The following is a 19,631-nucleotide window of genomic DNA, read 5'->3' as shown; positions in this document are numbered from 1 at the left end:
GATGCTGTTTATCTCGGCTTTCAAACACGTCTGGAAAGATCCAACAGTAAAGCACAGCAAATTCCAAGGTCTTTTGCTCATCAGACGAGGTAACTTCAGCTCAGCCTCTTTAATGGGCTACTGTGCACAATGTTTTTATCTCTAAAGTCTCCCATATGCTGCATAGCACTCACGAAAAGCCATCTGCCCATATCCTTTCCAGCCCAGGGCAGTATGACATTGGGACCTAGACTACGTGAGGAGGCTTGCTAGTCACTGCAGAAGCTCATTCCAGGTATAAGACTTCTTAGCAGCCCAGAACCTTGAGTTCTTATCAAAATGGGGTTCCCCAGACCAGCCATATCAGTACCACCTGGGGACCTGTTAGGCAAATCCCCGGGCCCTACCGAAGACCTACCGACTCAGAAACTCTACAGACTGAGAACCACCAAGTTGAGAGAACACGAAAAGAGCATGTTCAATCTCGTGCTAATTGCCATTAATGATGATTCAGTAATCAACCAGCATAAGAAGGACCAAGAAGCTGTGCCAACGGCTCCAAAAAAGCATCAGTCTTAATGATGTGTGTACATTAAATGAGTCTGGCTTAGAAAAACACAGAACTACCAAAACAAAAACCAAGGAAGCAAGGACGTAAGTCTTCCACCACTCCCTGAGACCAGGAGGTCAACTGTGACCAGCAACTAGCTTCTCTGCAAGAGCTAAACTGCGGTGACATTATTGCTGACAACCGTGGTTCTCATTTGTTAGAAAGGCGCAAAAAGATCACTAATATGACTCTCTTGCCAACTTAAGGCAAAAGTCCCCCCGGTTCTGTGAATTGGCTACAGATGAACACCTCTAGCATCACGCGTTAAACTTCAGCACTAACGCGGCACCGAAGATTGGCCAACACTTGGCGTGAGTAACATGCCCGACACACGGAATCAGACACCTCTAACCTTATCGAAATTCTCTGACCTCACCAGCAAGTGTCAGACTCTGACTCTGGCAACCACAAAGCACACTGGGCTGCTCAAAGAAGTACACTTAGATTAAAGGTTATTCTTTGATGACACGACAGCTTGCCTTGGACTATGGCTTCTCTGAACCATCATTCCCTAGTTGTCTGGTGAATAAAAACGGATTGCCAAGCTGATGCCAGTGTTAACCCATTTTGTGCAGCTAAGCTCAAGAAAACAAAGACGGCAGGGGCGCCTGCGTGGCTCAGTCAGTTAAGTATCTGACTTCGGCTCAGGTCATGATCTCAGGGTTCGTGGGTTCAAGCCCCACATCAGGCCCTGTGCTAACAACAGCTCAGAGCCTGGAACTTGTTTCTGTGCTAACAGCTCAGAGCCTGGAACTTGCTTCAGATTCTGTATCTCCCTCTCTCTCTGTCCCTCCCCTGCTCATTGTCTATCTCTCAAAAATCAACGTTAAAAAAAAATTTTTTTTTAATTCTTGCTAAAGAAAACAAAGACCTGGGCAGGGGCACCTGGGTGGCCCAGTCGGTTGTGTGTCCAACTTCAGCTCAGGTCATGATCTCATAGGTTTATGAGTTCAAGCCCAGCATCGGGCTCTGTGCTGACAGCTTAGAGCCTGGAGCCTGCTTTGGATTCTGTGTCTCCCCTTCTCTCCCTGCCCACCCCCCCCCCACCTCAGAAATAAAATAAATAAATATTAGAAAGAAAGAAAGAAAGAAAGAAAAGAAAAGAACGAACAAAGAGGGCAAAAGTGATATTCAAAAATGCACGCAATTGGGGCGCCTGGGTGGCGCAGTCGGTTAAGCACCCGACTTCAGCCAGGTCACGATCTCGCGGTCTGTGAGTTCGAGCCCCGCGTCAGGCTCTGGGCTGATGGCTCGGAGCCTGGAGCCTGTTTCCGATTCTGTGTCTCCCTCTCTCTCTGCCCCTCCCCCGTTCATGCTCTGTCTCTCTCTGTCCCAAAAATAAATTAAAAAAATAAAAAAAATTTTAAATAAAAATAAATAAATAAATAAATAAAATAAATAAATAAATGCACGCAAGAAGTCCCAAAGGTGATTCAGGAACACTATTCACAAGAGGCTCAAATCTCGGGGAACTGAAAAGATCCTTACAGTTCTTTGAAATTCTGCATAACCAAACCACAACTATGTATAAGATCAATGATTCTATTTGGAAATGAAAGAAAATATTTAATTCTGCTCCCACAGTAACATGCTTTCCAGGGCTAAATCCAAAGGTAGAGAAAGAAAGCAAATCAGAGCGGTGTGTCGATGGCCACTTTAAGAAGCAACTTGGGGGGCGCCTGGGTGGCGCAGTCGGTTAAGCGTCCGACATCAGCCAGGTCACGATCTTGCGGTCCGTGGGTTCGAGCCCCGAGTCGGGCTCTGGGATGATGGCTCAGAGCCTGGAGCCTGTTTCCGATTCTGTGTCTCCCTCTCTCTCTGCCCCTCCCCCGTTCATGCTCTGTCTCTCTCTGTCCCAAAAATAAATAAAAAACGTTGAAAAAAAAATTAAAAAAAAAAGAAGCAACTTGGCAGGGGGGTGCCTGGGTGGCTCAGTGGGTTAAGCGTCCGACTTCGGCTCAGGTCATGATGTCATGGTTTATGGGTCTGAGCCCCACATCGGGCTCTGTGCTGACAGCTCAGGGCCTGGAGCCTTCTTCGGATTCTGTGTCACCCTCTCTTTCTGCCCTTCACCCACTCACACTCCATCTCTCTCAAAAAAAAAAAAGCAACTGGCAAAAAACGGTCATGCCCATCACAGTGCAGGGGACATGGTGACTGACAAGAGGCCCAAACACGAAGGTTAAGTTGTAAGAGGACCATGATACATCCACCCAACGAACCACTGAAAGCCATCCACGTGATGCTGGCCACTGGTTTGAATGTCTTGTGGAAATTCATTACTGTATTTTTTTAAGCTGCAAAATTATAAAACGAGTACCGTCTCAATCAGTAAATGAATCATACTGATCTCAATTAGTAAATGAAACAGACACAGAAAACACACTGCTGAGACATGCTCTAAAGTGAGGGGATTTTTTTTTTTTGGCTGGTGGAATTATGAGTGGGTATTTTGTGTTTCAATGAGACAAAAAAACATGAAGCACAAAGTGCCTGGCCAGAAAGACAAAATGTATTGTTGTACGTTTACCCTATCTCATCTGGTGTCTGAGGGACAGGCAGATAAGTGCCAGTCTCATCAGACCAGGAAGGAGGAAGGTTCTTCCAAGTTCACTGGCTTCCCTTTGGCCACCACGGGAGCAGAGACAGGACTCAGGCCCAAAGCTTCTCACTACCAGCTCTACAGTAATGCCCACCCGCCTCTGCTGGGTACCCCTCTCACGCGTGGCTTGTAACCTGAGCTGTTTCCAAAGCCTCGATGTGAAATGCTGAGGCTGGAGCCCCAGCAGGAACAAACAGGGACGAGTCACGTTTTTAGTCCTCAGTCGCTACCCAAGCCCCAGGTGAAGCAAGAGCTTCAGACACAAGGTCCCAGAAACATTTTTTTGGTAATGCTCTAATGGCCGATTAAATTATAACCAAGCCCAGGCACATAATGAGGCTGCCGTTTGAGCAAGAGCTGCGGGGAGGCTGAAATTTCAAGGCAATGGGAAGGACAGGCCGCAAGGAAAGCCAGGCTGTCAACAGACGAAAAGGACAACCTTCTGGGGCTCCTGGGTGGCGCAGCTGGTTAAGCGTCTGACTCTCGGTTTCTGCTCGGGCCATGATCTCATGATTTGTGGGTTCGGAGCCAGGCGTCAGGCTCTGTGCAGAGCATGCTCGGGATTCTCTCTCTCTTTCTCTCTCTCTCTCTCTCTCTCTGCCCCTCTCCCACTCGCACACACTCTCTCTCAAAATAAATAATATAATCTTCAAAGAAAAGAAAAGGACAATCTTCCCCTGTTTGCAATGCAGGAAGAACTGCTACCGTGGGCTGCCTGGGCCTCGGGCTTCCCAGGCTTCCCAGGCACAGCTGCCCCCACGCGCGGTGATCGACCTCAGGAAAACTCTCGAACCGGCACATCCCAGCCTGGGAGACCTATAGGCGCCTGAATACGAGAGTGTGCCTCCTGTAACATCAGAGTTGTACACATAACACCCAGGTCTGAATGATCTGGAAGGATCTCTAATGTTATGGCATGTATGAATAAAGTACAACAGTGCTCGTCTGATCCCTGCCCCCCCCCCGCCACCCCAACAAAAATTAAAACCTTTAGCCCCCGAACGCCTTGCTCTTCTTCCTAGAAACGCAGGATTTCATTCGATGAGTTAAACATTTGCGTTCGCTCAAGTGCTTTCTTCCAGACTGCGCTTCTGTTCCTAAGAAGCTTTGTCTCAGAAAAGAGCTTTCCAAGTAAAACTGCATTCCCCTCACACCACTGAAGACTGGGATAGAGAGATGTGGAGTAAAATCTAATCTCTACACAATGTGAGCAGTGAATTAATTTGAGGCTCGCCCCACGTCCTGAGCCTTCCAAAGGAAAACTGCAACCTTTAACAGCGGCCAGCTCTCCTGTACTTGCAAACGGTCTCGGTATTTCCTTCAGGGCACAGCAGGAAAAGCACTTCATGAGAACCCTGTACGCAAGGGCTCATCATTATACATATTTATGTGCCATAAAAAACTAATCTCATCATCCAGGGTAGGAAGCATGCAGACATCTCTCACAAAACAAGCTCATTTATTTTGCTCGCTAAAGCTCTCGTGTAAAATACGAAGACATCCGCGGGCTGGAAGGGACTGGCTGTGGCATCAGTTATTTTAATTTCACTCGGGCGGGAGGCACCCAATTCTCCATCTATAGTCACTTGATGTTTTGACAAATAGAGCGTTACCCGACATCTGTCCTGAAGCCAACTCATGGCCTTTCTTAAACAGATACAACACTAGAAACAAGGAAGGGGGGTGAGAACAGCAGCTCATGTGAACAGTCCCCATCAAATGAACCGTATCAAATGGCATCACATAAAAACGTTAAACTAAGCATTATACAAAGAAGTCACGCGTGCGGCCTATGGAAGGGTGGACTGTAAAATGTCACAGGAAACTAGTCCCGCAGAACCCAGGGGTCAAAGTCAACATCTCTTATGATCACTGCTCAGGCCAAACCCCAAGAGAAAAGGAAACCCTTCAAAGATACTGGCACCGTCTCTTACAAAAATGAGCAAACCACCACAGAACTGACTCTTTAGAAACCGTGTGCTGGGGAGGAAGAAACCATTCTTGGGCGAGAACAGACCTGGGTCATCCCCGACTCTGCCATTTCTGAGACCCTTGGCAGACAGCCTTAGCCTTAAAATGCAGACATGACTGGGGGGCCTGGGGGGCCGTCAGTTGAACATCCAACTCGTGATTTTGGCTCAGGTCATGATCTTAGGGTTGTAAGCATTGGGCTCCATGTTGGGTGTGGGGCCTGCTTAAGATTCTCTCTCTTCCTCTCTGTCTGTCTCCACCCTTCCCCCACTTGTGAGCTCTCTCTAAATAAATTAATTAAAAAAATAAAATGGGGACATGATTGGAGCACCTGGCTGGTTCAGTCAGTACAGCATGTGACTCTTAATCTTGGTGTTGTTGTGAGTTTGAGTCCCACTTTGGGTGGAAAGATTACTTAAAAGTAAGAACTCAAGGGGCGCCTGGGGGTTCAGCCAGTGAAGCGTCCGACTTCAGCTTGGGTCCTGATCTCGTGGTCCATGAGTTCGAGCCCCACATCAGTCTCTGTGCTGACAGCTCGGAGCCTGGAGCCTGCCTCGGATTCTGTGTCTCCGTCTCTCTCTGCCCCTCCCCTACTCACACTCTTTCTCTCAAAAATGAATAAACGTTAAAAAATTTTTTTAAAAATTAAGAACTTAAAGTGGGGACATTATTATTTACCTCTGAGCATTGCTGGAAGCAATTAGAGCGAATGTGAATAAATGATGTAGGGAACTCACCGAAGAGTGGAAGGTGTTCAACGGAGAAGATTTTGGGGTAGCCACTATCAGATATTAGGTACACTGGTGACCCTCGAATTGTACGAATGAAATGTTACATAGTCTTAAAAATAACTACCACCTGGTTTTTCCTTGCTAAAGCAAGGCGAGGAATACCTAAGAATGCTGACTTTACTACTAACAGCCTACAGTGAGTTGAATGGTGGTCTCCAAAAAGACACACACTCTAATCCCGGTACCCGTCAATGTTGCCTTATATGGAAAAAGGGTCCCAACAGATGCATTAATCATTGTTAAGCCTCTTGAGAACATTATCCTGGATTATTACCCAAGTGGGCCCTAAATGCCAGCCCAAGTGTCCTTCTGCAAGAGAGGCAAAGGGAGAACACACACACACACACACACACACATACACACAGAGGAAGCCACAATGTAACCATGGAGGCAGAGAGCGGAGAGATGTGCCCAGAAGCCAAGGACTGCCAGCAGCCACCGAAAGCTAGAACAGGCAAGGGACGTATCCTTCCCCAGAGCCTCTGGAGGAAATGCAGCCCTGCCGACAGCTCGATTTCAAACTTCTGGCCTCCAGACCAGAAGGGAATAGGGAATAAATTCCTCTTGTCTAAAGCCACAAAGCTTGCTGTGATTTGTTACAGCAGCAACAGGAAAACTAATACAATACCCTTCTGTGGAAGAGGGAGCTGCTTACATACCTACCTGGGGGTTGGTTGATTTTTTTACCTCTACAGGTGATATGTTTATCATAAGGGTAAACAAGTTATTAAGCCAGGGGGAAATGTAGTTTAAAGTAAGGAGAGCCAACACAAGGTTGGCACGGCCCAGCAGGTGCACAGCCGCCGTAGGGCCCGCGGGGCTAGCAACACAAGAAGAGGTGTGTGCGGTGTGCCCCTTACGTTTTCTTCAAAAGCAGCCTTTTGATAAAGCCACAGACACATCTCAGCTGATCTCCGGCAATCAAGACAGCAAGGTCAAAATTAGACAAGGAAATACTAACTTGAGGCGAGCCCTCTCTTCCCTGAAGAAGTCATGGAAACAACCACAGGGTCCCCGTCTTAAGCCAGACTAAAGGCCTGAGAAGAATTTAATGTGCCCGAGACTCAGCGGTTTTCTACCTTCCTGAAAACCAACGTACTTAAGAATTTCTGGGGTGATCAAACCAAGTCAATTCTTGGAGATTCTTTCTATCCTAGTAACTCGGGGAACCAAAAGTGAAGCAAACATGACTCGGGTTTAAATAAAGGGCTTTGGGGGCAACTGGGGGGCTCAGTCGGTTAAGCGTCCAACTCCCGATTTCAGCTCAGGTTATAATTTCCCGGTTCACGGGATCGAGCCCCAAGTTGGGCTCTGCACTGACAACACGTAGTCTCCTTGGGATTCTCTCTCCTCCCACCCCCTCCCCCGCCCCTTCTCTCGCTTGTGCATGTATGCTCTCTCTCTCTCAAAATAAATAAACATTTTTTATAAATTAAAAAATTAATAAACAAAGGGCTTTGGTTAAGGTATGTGAGGATAAAATACATCCTGTGTACTAGAGTAAAACACATTCTGGAAGCTAGGGAGAAACCGGCTCTAATCCTTCTGGAACCTGGGAGGTTGCTCTAAGAATTTGCAGTGCTGCGATTTTACTCCTCATGGTGCCAGACTCCAAGATTTGCACAAATTGGAGAAGTTGAAAATGGACTCTTTTTTTAAGTTTTTTTCTTTTATTTATTTAAGTAATCTCTATACCTAACATGGGCCTCAAACTCATGACCCTAAGATCAAGCATCACATGCTCTTCCGACTGAACCAGCCAGGCGCCCCCCAGACTCCATTTTTTTTTTAAGTTTATTTATGTATTTTGAGAGAGAGAGAAAGCATGAGCAGGCGAGGGGCAGAGAGAGAGCAGAGAGCAAGAATGAAGCAGGCTCTGCACTGTCAGCGTGAAGCCGATATGGGGCTCAAACTCATGAACCGTGAGATCATGACCCGAGCCAGAGTCAGACGCTTAACCCAGTGAGCCACCCAGGCGCCCCCTGGACTCCTATTGCTTGGCTCTTTATGACGAAAAGGTCACCTCCACGATAGCACCACAGTCCCCTTCTACTCAGTTCACAATGAGTGGTGGACTGTGCTCCCTGTCCCTGGTGCAAAATCCAGTTTTGGAAGAAGGTGAGGGGCAGAGGACATGACCCCTTCATGCCAGCGCCGCGAATACAGAATTAAAGGACAACCGCTACATGTTTTTGGGGAAGCCAGCCCACTGGACACGAAGGGTCCCACAATCACCACTGCCATGGCCTGCCTCCGTCCCGCCTCCCTGACCTCCTCGGCTCCGGCATCACCGGAGGCTGCTGGGGCAAGAGACGCGCACACGGCACAGGCACTCCCGGTGGCAGATGAACAGAGGACACCGTGTGCCTCACTTGGCTGCCTCGCCGGCCTCGTAAGTCTCCACACACGCAAGCGTGACCGGCACACGGGCAGAGTCTCCGGTTCCCATTCACGACCCAACCTCGCGGCAAGACCTTTTTCACTCCGACGCGAAGACAGTTAGGCAGCACTCTCTGAGCAGATCCCGGGCTGCTGTCGTCTAGAGAAAGGTTTTCATGGGCATCGTGCACCTCGGCCCCAAGACAACTCAGCGACGCACACACAGCCTGCTTGCTTTATCTACCACTGCCCCTGCTACCAGGAAAAACGAGAATCACGTTCCCTTCTTGGAGGTTCACTTCAGTCAAAGTCACAGCGACAACCGCACTCTGTGCACCCACGACAGGCCGCACGCCGCGCTGCAGCCACAGGTCTACCCGACCAGGAGGAAGTTTATTAACCCCGTTTCCCAGACGCAGAAGCCCAGCGGCGCAAAGGATGACTGTCCCAGCAGTGTGGCGGGATGGCCCAGCCTGAGGCCTCTGCTCCGCTCGTCAGGCTTCCGCAGACCTGCCAACAAGCAACCCTCGGCCGAGGTAACTCGCACAACGTCGCATCCACCTATCTCGAGGCGCGTGTGTCTAAGAAGTGACCGAAACAGAAGACAGCAAACAAATGGGAAAGAAAGATGCCCCAGGTGTTTGCAAAGTGTAATCTGTTCTAACAGATTAAAATCTCACTCAAGCAATGAGGTGCTCAAAAAGGAACAGCTCACGAAAAGGACAAAATTTATAAAGACAAAAAAGTAGATCAGAAGAAGGTCCCAGGAGCTGAGGGGAGGCAAGGGTGAGGAGTTATTGCTTAATGGTTACAGAGCTGCTATTTGGGGTGAGGAAAAAGCTCTGAAAATATAGGAAGATGGTTGCACCAAACTGTGAATGTCCTTAATGCCACTGAATTGTACACTTAAAAATGTGTGTTTCAGGGGCACCTGGGTGGCACAGTCGGTTAAGCGTCCGACTTCAGCCAGGTCATGATCTCGCGGTCCGTGAGTTCGAGCCCCGCGTCAGGCTCTGGGCTGATGGCTCGGAGCCTGGAGCCTGTTTCCGATTCTGTGTCTCCCTCTCTCTCTGCCCCTCCCCCGTTCATGCTCTGTCTCTCTCTGTCCCAAAAATAAATTAAAAACGTTGAAAAAAAATTTTTTTTAAAAAATGTGTGTTTCAAACAGCAAATTGGATGTTACACGTATTTTGCCATAATTTAAAAGAAGTAATAATGTCATATACCAAAAACCAGTGGATTGTATGATTTATTTACTTTTTTTAACATTTATTTATTTTTGAGAGAGGAAGAGAGAGAGCATGAGCAGGGGAGGGGCAGAGAGAGGAGGAGACACAAAATCCAAAGCAGGCTCCAGGGTGTGAGCTGTGAGCAAAGAGCCTGATGCAGGGCTTGAACCTATGAACTGCAAGATCATGACCTGAGCCGAAGTCAGACATTCAACCGACTGAGCTACCCAGGAGCCCTGGATCGGACACTTTAAATGGGTGGATTATATGGTGTGTGAATTTACATCCCAATAAAGCTGTTAAAAAAAAAATAAAAAGAAACAGCTTCCCACAGGTCACTAAGTAAATGCTATCTCTTTCCTCTCTTCTCCCAGTAAAAATCCACACCTGGAAATGCTACACAGCACAAAGGCTGAGAAACAACCACAGGCCTCAAAGGACAAAAGCAATAAGGAAAAGAAGAAAACACATTCAGGTCCTCTCCCTGGACACCACTCAGTTACAGGCGGCCTTTCCTCCCCGCCTTCCCTTTGCTGATCAAGGCTCGTAAGTGAATAGAGAACCGCACTTTCAGGGTGTGGGCAGCACAGGAGGGATGATCGTAGGGTGTCTTCTATGAAAGTCAAACAGCCCTGTGTGTGCTCCTGGCAGCTGGTCAGAGAAGCACATCCTCCAGGTATAAATGTCCCCATGGCAGCGTAGCAGCCCCAGGCTGACCGGGCACCACGATTTGCCAGCCACTGTCCATTTTACACACATTCTCTCATTCTAAGCTCACTACAGGCCTATCAAATGAGCAGGAACGTTCTCCGTTGACTGATGAGGAAGCTGAGGCACAGAGAGGGTAAGTAACTTGCCCAAGGTGGCACAGGTTTAAGAAATGGGACTGGGATTCAAATTCAAACCCAGGTACCTGACCACACAGACCACAAGTGCACCGTGCTACCACCCGATATCCCAAAATGAAACAATTCTACTAGAGGAATTAAACAAGTCTTTTAAAATTTGAGAAGCAAATGGAACCAATTATGCGGGCTGTTGTGACAGCCCCAGCCGTGCCTTACCAATGGTACAAACTGTGTTGTAACTCTCACTTATGTTGGGACGTCGCAAGTCTCATGGTGGGGGAAATCACTGTAATGCTTCTAACGACAGACTTAATTTATACTCGACCTGAACAGTCAGTAAAGACACATTTGACCCATCAGTCAGGATGCTAAAAACTGAGAGCCAACACAGGGAATCAGAACAGAGCAGGCTGGTCCTCCTGTTATTCCAGCACCTTCTGTATGAGGGAGGGACCACCAGGAAGAGGATAAGCAATCACCTGGCAGGTGATTGGGTAGCACTCTCGAGAGACAAGCAGGGTCTGCACTTCCAAACACTTGTGCCCACGGACAACTCACGAGTGATCCAGCACTCCACGCTGCTCCGTACGAATGGCAGTTGCTAGCAAATGGGGCAAATGAGCGTGGCTCTCCCCATTGTCAGTGAAAGGGCTGGACAGAAAGGACATATTTTGTTTTCCTACAGTCCTTCAGTTCTGAATCTCTCTGATGTTAAGTGTGATGCACACGCATATATTACAAGGGAAAAAATGATGGCACAAAACAGACACTCAGATCAGTGGAACAGAATAGAGAACCCAGAAATGGGCCCACAAACGTGTGGCCAACTCATCTTTGAAAAAGCAGGAAAGAATATCCAATGGAATAAAGACTGTCTCTTCAGCAAGTGGTGCTGGGAAAACTGGACAGCGACATGCAGAAGAATGAACCTGGACCACTTTCTTACACCAGACACAAAAACTCAAAATGGATAAAAGACCTAAACGAAAGACAGGAAGCCATCAATATCCTCAAGAAGAAAGCAGGCAAAAACCTCTCTGACCTCAGCCACAGAAACTTCTTACTCAACACGTCTCTGGAGGCAAGGGAAACAAAAGCCAAAATGAACTATTGGGACCTCATCAAAATAAAAAGCTTCTGCACAGTGAAGGAAACAATCAGCAAAACTAAAAGGCAACCGACGGAGTGGGAGAAGATATTTGCAAACGACATATCAGATAAAGGGTTACTATCCAAAATCTATGGAGAACTTCTCAAACTCCACACCCAAAAAACAAAGAATCCAGTGAAGAAATGGGCAAGAGACATGAATAGACACTTCTCCAAAAAAGACATCCAGATGGCCAACTGACACATGAAAAGATGCTTAACATCACTCATCACCAGTGAAATACAAATCAAAACCACAATGAGATACCATCTCACACCCGTCAGAAGGGCTCACATCAACAACTCAGGCAACAGATATTGGTGAGGATGCGGGAGAAAGAGGATCTCTTTTGCATTGTTGGTGGGAATGCAAGCTGGTGCAGCCGCTCTGGAAAAGAGTACGAAGCCTCCTCAAAAAATTAAAAATAGAACTATCCTACAACCCAGCAATTGCACTATTAGCTATTTATCCAAGGGATACAGGGATGCTGTTTCGAAGGGGGACGTGCACCCCAATGTTTATAGCAGCACTGTCAACAATAGCCAAAGTATGGAAAGAGCCCAAATGTCCATCGATGGATGAATGGATAAAGAAGATGTGGGGGCGCCCGGGAGGCTCAGTCGGTTAAGCTCAGTCCGACTTCAGCTCAGGTAGTGATCTCGCGGTCCATGAGTTCGAGCCCCGCGTGGGGCTCTGTGCTGACCGCTCAGAGCCTGGAGCCTGTTTCAGATTCTGTGCCTCCCTCTCTCTGACCCTCCTCCCCTGTTCATGCTCTGTCTCTCTCTGTCTCAAAAATAAATAAACGTTAAAAAAAAAAATTAAAAAAAAAAAAAGAAGAAGATGTGGGGTGCCTGGGTGGCTCAGTCAGCTAAGCGTCCGACTTTAGCTCAGGTCATGATCTCATAGCTCCTGAGTTTGAGCCCCACATCGGGCTCTGTGCTGACAGCTTGGAGCCTGGAACCTGCTTCGGATTCTGTGTCTCCCTCTCTCCCTGCCCCTAACCCACTCACCTTCTATCTCTGTCTCTCTCAAAAATAAATAAACATTAAAAAAAATTTTTAAAGATAGATATAGATATAGATATAGATATAGAGATATATATACATACATACATTCACACACAATGGAGTATTACTCGGCAATCAGAAAGAATGGAATCTTGTCATTTGCAACTATGTGGATGAACTAGAGGATATTACGCTAAGCGAAATTAGAGAAAGACAAATATCATATGACTTCACTCATGTGAGGACTTTAAGACACAGAACAGATGAACACAAGGGAAGGGAAGCAAAAATAATATAAAAACAGGAAGGGGGAAAAACATGAGACTCAAATATGGAGAATAAACAGAGGGTTACTAGAGGGGCTGTGGGGGGGGGGATGGGCTAAATGAGTAAGGGGCATTAAGGAATCTTAAAGGAATCATTAAGGAATCTTAAACTCCTGAAATCGTGATTGCACTATATGCTAACTAATTTGGATGTAAATTAAAGAAATAAAATTAAATAAATAAGTAGAATAAAATAAAATAATGAATAGAGGTTTTAAACAAAAGGAAAAAAAACAACTTGCGGCGAGCACGTGATTGCTTTCCACAGAGGAAATGGGAAAAAACACGGTGTGTTTTATTTCAGGCATCATAATGACCCCTCCCCCTCTACGCTAATCACGTTTACTGGTACCTACACAACCTTTTGCAAAAACTGCTGTATTCATCTGACTAATAGAACTTTAATATAAATGCTCCAAACCAAAGCAAACTTGCTTCCGCCATGGACCAATCTGAAACACTTCCTCACCACCTGATTTCTCACAGGCAAACACTAAAAGGTGGGTACAAGCAAGAGTGAACACTTTCCTGGGGCACCCGGGTGGCTCGGTCGGTTAAGTGTCCGACTTTCTCAGGTCATGACCTCACGGTTTATGAGTTCGAGCCCCGCGTCGGGCTCCGTGCTGCCAGCTCAGAGCCCGGAGCCCGCTTCGGATTCTCTGTCTCCCTCTCTCTCCGCCCCTTCCCCACTCCCACTGTCTCTCTCTCAAAAGTGAATAAACATTCAAAAAAAAAAATAGAGTGAACACTTTCCATGTGCTCTAATTTTATATCCACGTGATAACCAACTTTCTTCTTTATCATGAAACCATTAACACAAAACACATCCACCACCGCATCTCCTTTTCAGATCCCCCAGCGTGCTAAATTCTCTTACGCTTCGAGAAAGGAAAATAGTAAATATCGGGCAATGAACTTTAACACCTCATGCGATCTTGGTAACTTCTATGGGAGATGAATAGTTTTATCCCCAATTTACAGGGGAGGAAACAATTTGCCCAAGAGCCTATCACTCCTTCTTCTGGCTTGTCCTCACCTCGAGTGTAGGGACAAAATCCAGCAATGTCATCCCAGGAAGGCCTAGACTTCTAGAGGAATCCTGTTCCTACTCAGGACACTTGTGTCAAGAACAAGACGGCCATCCTCTACAGCAAACTGCAGGCAAGTCTTCCTTTTAATTCCCTTACGTGCAGAGATTAGCCAAAATAAAATTTGCTCATTTCCTTCCTCCTTCTAAGAAATGAGGTCAATAGAAAACAACCTTCCCAAAAACCTTCAGAAAAGGTTATCGAGCCAGAGTTCAACGTGCCTTGCAGACACAGATGACTATTAACAAAACCTAAGGCAAAAGCCTGATTTTGTGCCTTCTGTGGTATGAAAAGAAGTGAAAGCAGAGAGTATTTTTAGCTCTTTCCAGCCTAAAAGGATTTGACCAAAGGATCTTCTCGAAGTTTGGTTTTCCACGCATTGATCAAAACTGACCAAGGTTCTAAAAGGAGGTGAATCACTTCCTGCCCAGAGAGCCTACAACATAAACGAAGGGCACACTCCACACAGCCAATCAGCAGCAGCGGTCTGATGCGGACTGCCACTGCTCTACTCCTTTAGGACTTGCCTTCGGTTTCCAACAAAGGAAGGAGAAATGTAGGAGGTGCCCAGGACCATGAAACAGACAAAATGGCAGCATGCAAAATCCTCACAGGACGATCTTCCAGACAAATATGGCTCAGAAAGCACCTCACGCTTCATTCCGTCTCTGCAGACCTCTCCAATGCCAGCTGTCTCAGGGAGCTCCCGATAGCTCTCAATAAAAACTTCCCAAGAAGGCATAACTAATGTAGCCAAATGCTAATTCCGAATAATGCAGAAATAGGTGCAGTTTATTTCCCCCTCAAGGTTTACTTTTTAAACATAAATCTGGCGAGAGAGGAACAAAACGTTCTCTGCATATGTAGGCAGTTAGATTTCCATCCAAATTTATGTTAGGACTGTGCAATATTTAGTTAAGCTCACGCTGAGAAAAGCCTGGTGCCAAACAAATAAACTCTCAGAAAAATTTACAGATTTTTCTAAAATCAACCACTTGAGGGAATGTTGATGGCCATTTCTGGATGTTTCTCTACAAGGGTATCTTGAAAAAAATGGCAAAATCAAGGTTAATGTCATAAATCAAACATGCATGGAAGTTAAGAATGAGGTCATTATTAACACAGAAAGAGATGTTCAAAGAAGCAAGTGCTTTTCCCACTTTTTAAGTGGGTTGAGAAGGGATGACCGCATTTCATAATGTATGTAAATATAACGTCACTACTTTGTACACCTGAAACTAACACAACGTTGCATTCCAATTATTTTTCAAAGAAAAATGGATGACTGTACTTGACCATGCTATTCCAATACACAATAAAAATAGTTCCTATTTTGCATTTCAAGAAGGACTTTTTTTCCTTCAAAGACGAAGAAAATATTCTTCCTTTACAGATGGGGGGGAAAATGGAGCAAAAAATCAAGAATTTTCAGTGCAATATCACAGGAGGATTCCTGAATCCTCAACCATTTTTGCTATGCAGCGAGGTTTCAGGAAAAAAATATAAATGAACATTCCAAATTTAAACTGGAACTGTCCTTGGGGCATCTAGGTGGCTCAGTCAGTTAAGTGACCAACTTCGGCTCAGGTCATGATCTCGTGGTTCATGAGTTCAAGCCCCACGTCAGGCTCTGTGCTGACAGCTCAAGGCCTAGAGCCTGCTTCGGATTCTGTGTCTCCCTCTCTCTGCTCCTCCCCCACTCACGCTCCTGCGTACACGCACGCTCTCGCTCTCTCTCTCAAAATAAATACATACATGTAAAAAAATTTTTAATGAAATTGTCCAGTTCTCTTGAGTAATAGCCTTGCATATTATCAGCAATAACAAATTCATCTAGAAATATATCAAGTCTTTGTTAAATTTCTTAAAGCTAATTTTGATTGCTCTTCATGTCGGTCACGCAGATTACTGATAAACTAGATGCAGCCTATTATCAAACCCAATTTGTATCCATCACCTGATTTTATAAGGACTTGATGTTAGTGGAGAAGCAGGATCATTGTTTTAAATATTTAAAAATGAGTAAATATGGGGGTGCCTTAATTTTGGCTCAGGTCATGACCTCACGGTTCGTGAGATCAAGCCCTGCATGGGGTTCTGTGCTGACACCTGACAGTGTGGAGCTGCTTATAATTCTCTCTCCCCCTCTCTCTCTCTGCTCTTCCCCCACCTTCACGCAGGCTCTCTCTCTCTCAAAACAAACATTTAAAAATTAAAAATACCCGCGTCGGGCTCTGTGCTGACAGCTCAGAGCCCAGGACCTGCTTCGGATTCTGTGTCTCCCTCTCTCTCTGACCCTCCCCCGTTCATGCTCTGTCTCTCTCTGTCTCAAAAATAAATAAATGTTAAAAAAAATTTTTTTTAGTAAAAAATAAAAAATAAACTGATTTTTAAAATTATATTAAAAAAATGAGTAAACATGTCCCAGTTGAAAAATATCATTGAACAATGAATTAACATCCTGCACATAAAAATGCAAAAATGTTTGGCCATGACCCAAACAATATTTAAGGTCACCTGCACACTCCATGGTCTATGACTTAAGCTGCCCTTTCAAAGATTTACAAAGATAAACACAACCCCCAAAATAAAAGTTAAGAGCTAAGAATATTCTGTTTTTCCCATAAGGAATTGGATAGACAGCAAGGGCTCAACTGTTAGCAGAATTAATTTTCCATAAAAAAAGAAATTAAACTCTGTATATTAGCATGATGCACACTGAATAATGTATAGAATTGCTGAATCACTATAGTATACACCTGAAACCAACATGACACTGTATGTTAACTATACTGGAATTAAAATTAAAAACTTAATTAAAAATTTCAACTTGATTTTCAATATATACTACATTGCTTCCCATTCCTCTCTGAAAGACGTTTCGACAGTCAAACACAGTAGAAGGCCACCTGGGTGGCTCAGTCGGTTGAGCATCTGACTCGTGATTTCGGCTCAGGTCATGATCTCACAGTCACGGCAGTGAACCCTGTGCTGGGCTCCACGCTGAGTGTGGCGCCTGCTTAAGATTCTCTTTCCCCCTCATCCCTCCCCCCACCATCCTCGTTCTCAAAATAAAAAAAAAAAAAAAAAATCAAACACATTTACCTCTGAACTTCCAGATAAAAGAAGATTTCAAAATCAGAAGCCACAGTGTGATAAAATTTACTAACTCAGACTACACAAATTCCAAACCTGTAGGAATCCAGATGTTTGCAATTAACATCTGTCTCTGCAGCATGTCACTTAAGTACAAGCACTGCGATACTAGCATTTATATAGACATCCAAAGGAGATGGTGTTCTCACTGAAAGAATTGTAAAGTGCTGTGTATAATGTAAGGAAATGATGTAACCAACCCAACGCTCAAACAGTTCTTTCTCCCAGTGGGAATGACCGATGTGGGCTGCCTCATTCTTTCTGGCTCACCCAGAATCTCCTAGAACAAATTCTGTTAAGAAAGCAGGGGTAAAGAAGGCTTAGGGCTCTGGCACAGAGCCCAACTGTGGCCGGCCTGAGGGTCACATCCATAACTTTAGTCTCAACGATGCCAAGAAAGCACAAGCCACACTTTGAAGTCATCATCTCGAGAGTCTTTGAAAATGCTCTGAACTTTGACGTCTCCCTAAATCACACAGACTTCTTCCAACTGTAAGTACACGAGCAAGCTTTTTACTTCATTGAATCCACGCAGATGAAAGCTCAGGATGAAACGACAATCAAGACTTCTCCATAGATTATCTTAAAAGCCATTTGTGTAACCAACATCTCCTTAGAAAGAATTTTAATGAGATAATAATGCAAGTATAAATAATAACCTCATGTGTAAAGTATGTTAGCAGTGTTAGGTCCAACTGTGTATACATACACACACACACACACACACTCTCCCTCTCTCCCTCTCTCTCTCTCTCTCTCTCTCTCTCTGAGTCTCCCTTAAAGGCAATTCAAATGCCAAAACCACCAGTTCTTCGTCTTGGAAAAGACACACTGCTTTTGGCAGTGTTTTCTTTCTTTCTTTTTAAGCCAATGTATTTAATAAATTATTTCCCAGAAGGTCAATTTCTGTTTTCAAAAAAACACGTGAGTCACTAGAGATGAGAAATCCTTTATGTAAAAATGCACAAGAGCTCCCAATCACCCTGACATCAGTGAGAGAACGTGGCCACTGGGACTCTGCTTACTTACTTGTTAAAAAAAGGTTCAATGAGTTTTGATCTGGCAGACACGTGAATTTTTGGAGGGCTAAGAAAAGAACCTAATGAAGAAAAAAAGCAGAGTGTTACACACGGTCAAGGAGACAGAGCCTGAAAGTTCAGACGACAGCCTATGTCAATCAACTCTCCTGTTCAGAAGGGTCAGAGGCACTCGTAAGGGCCAAGTGCCAGGCGCCACACCAGTTAAGTGTCAACGGGTCTTCCTCGTGCACTCTCCACGCCCTACCGCAAAGCCCTCCCACTCTGACCTCCAACCCCCCCCCACTTCTACCTGGGAAAGTGGGCCCCACGTAAAGCGCAGACAGGCAAGATCCGCCCCCGACCGTGGTGTGTTTGGAGGAAACAGGTCTAGTGAGTACCTAGGTAGTTCGCCATGGAGAGGAAGCACAGCCCTGTGATATAAGCGTCATAGCCTGCCTCGTGGAGTTGCTCAGTAGCTGTGTCGTAACTTGGAAAACCTTCTGCACTTTCTAAAGAGAAAAAAGAACAAAGGGTTTTCCCAAGGACATCACACATCATGAAGACTAGTAGGCACGCTACCCTACCACATCCAAATTGCACTGGTATGTGCTGTATAAATATCCCAGACAAGCAGGAAAAGGCTATCTACTTCTTCATTCTCTCCACACAAGACCTTGCAATATGAGAAAAAAGGGTCACTGAACATGAGAGCTTGGGTCTAGACTAGAGAAATGCCTCAGTTACATCATCAGAGACCTAGCCACAGGCCTCCCGACTGCACACGGGCAGGTGCTATTTACGATCATGTATAACTTGCTCTATGACAATGACCTGTCTTCTGCCCACTTTCTGAGGTCACGAGGAACTTCTTCCCTGATGATAGAGAGACGTAATCGGTATTTCAGTCATGACTAAGAGCATGGATTTGTGGGTCCCACCGTCTGAGTTTAAATCCTGGCTCCACCATTTATTTGCTATGTGATCTTAGGCAAGTCGCTTGACCTCAGGGCCTCCACTTTGGCAGGATGGAGATGAAAACCTCCCTCATTAGGCTTTTGTGAGGATCAAACGACCTAATGTCAGTAAAGCTCTCACATCGTGCCTGGCACGTGGTAAATGCTTGGTAACTGTCATCTATCAATACCCCAGGTAACCCTCCCAGAAGGCAAAAGACGCCACTCGGCATTGGCAACTCTGCCAATGATCAGCACTGCCCTCTGCCACATTTCCAAACGTATGGATCTAAAGATGAAGGTACAACTAACTCCCAAACTAGATCAGAACATGCGATCATGCTGCCCATGGAGGGGCGCTTGGGTGGCTCAGTCAGTTAAGCGTCCGACTTTGGCTCAGGTCATGATCTCACGGGTCGTGAGTTCGAGCCCCACGTCGGGCTCTGTGCGGACAGTTCGGAGCCTGGAGCCTGCTTTGGATTCTGTGTCTCCCTCTCTCTCTGACCCTCCCCTGCTCACACTC

At 45.7% G+C, this 19,631-nt stretch overlaps 1 protein-coding gene across 1 annotated transcript in view; it reads right to left on the bottom strand.

The window, feature by feature from the left end:
* Positions 1-19,631, bottom strand: part of PARN (poly(A)-specific ribonuclease) — a 167,071-nt gene that overhangs the window by 109,069 nt on the left and 38,371 nt on the right. The window contains exons 17-18 of the mRNA XM_047087376.1: positions 18,554-18,664; positions 18,166-18,235 (exon numbers count right to left, since the gene is read on the bottom strand). Of these exons, the coding sequence (XP_046943332.1) occupies positions 18,166-18,235; positions 18,554-18,664 (181 nt within the window). The remainder of the gene's footprint in view (positions 1-18,165; positions 18,236-18,553; positions 18,665-19,631) is intronic.

The sequence above is a fragment of the Lynx rufus genome, unplaced genomic scaffold (genome assembly GCF_022079265.1).
Source record: "Lynx rufus isolate CCGP_SWC_20201006 ecotype Redwood Valley unplaced genomic scaffold, mLynRuf1.p SCAF_23, whole genome shotgun sequence".
NCBI lineage: Eukaryota > Metazoa > Chordata > Mammalia > Carnivora > Felidae > Lynx > Lynx rufus.
This window is presented reverse-complemented; position numbering and strand designations above follow the sequence as displayed.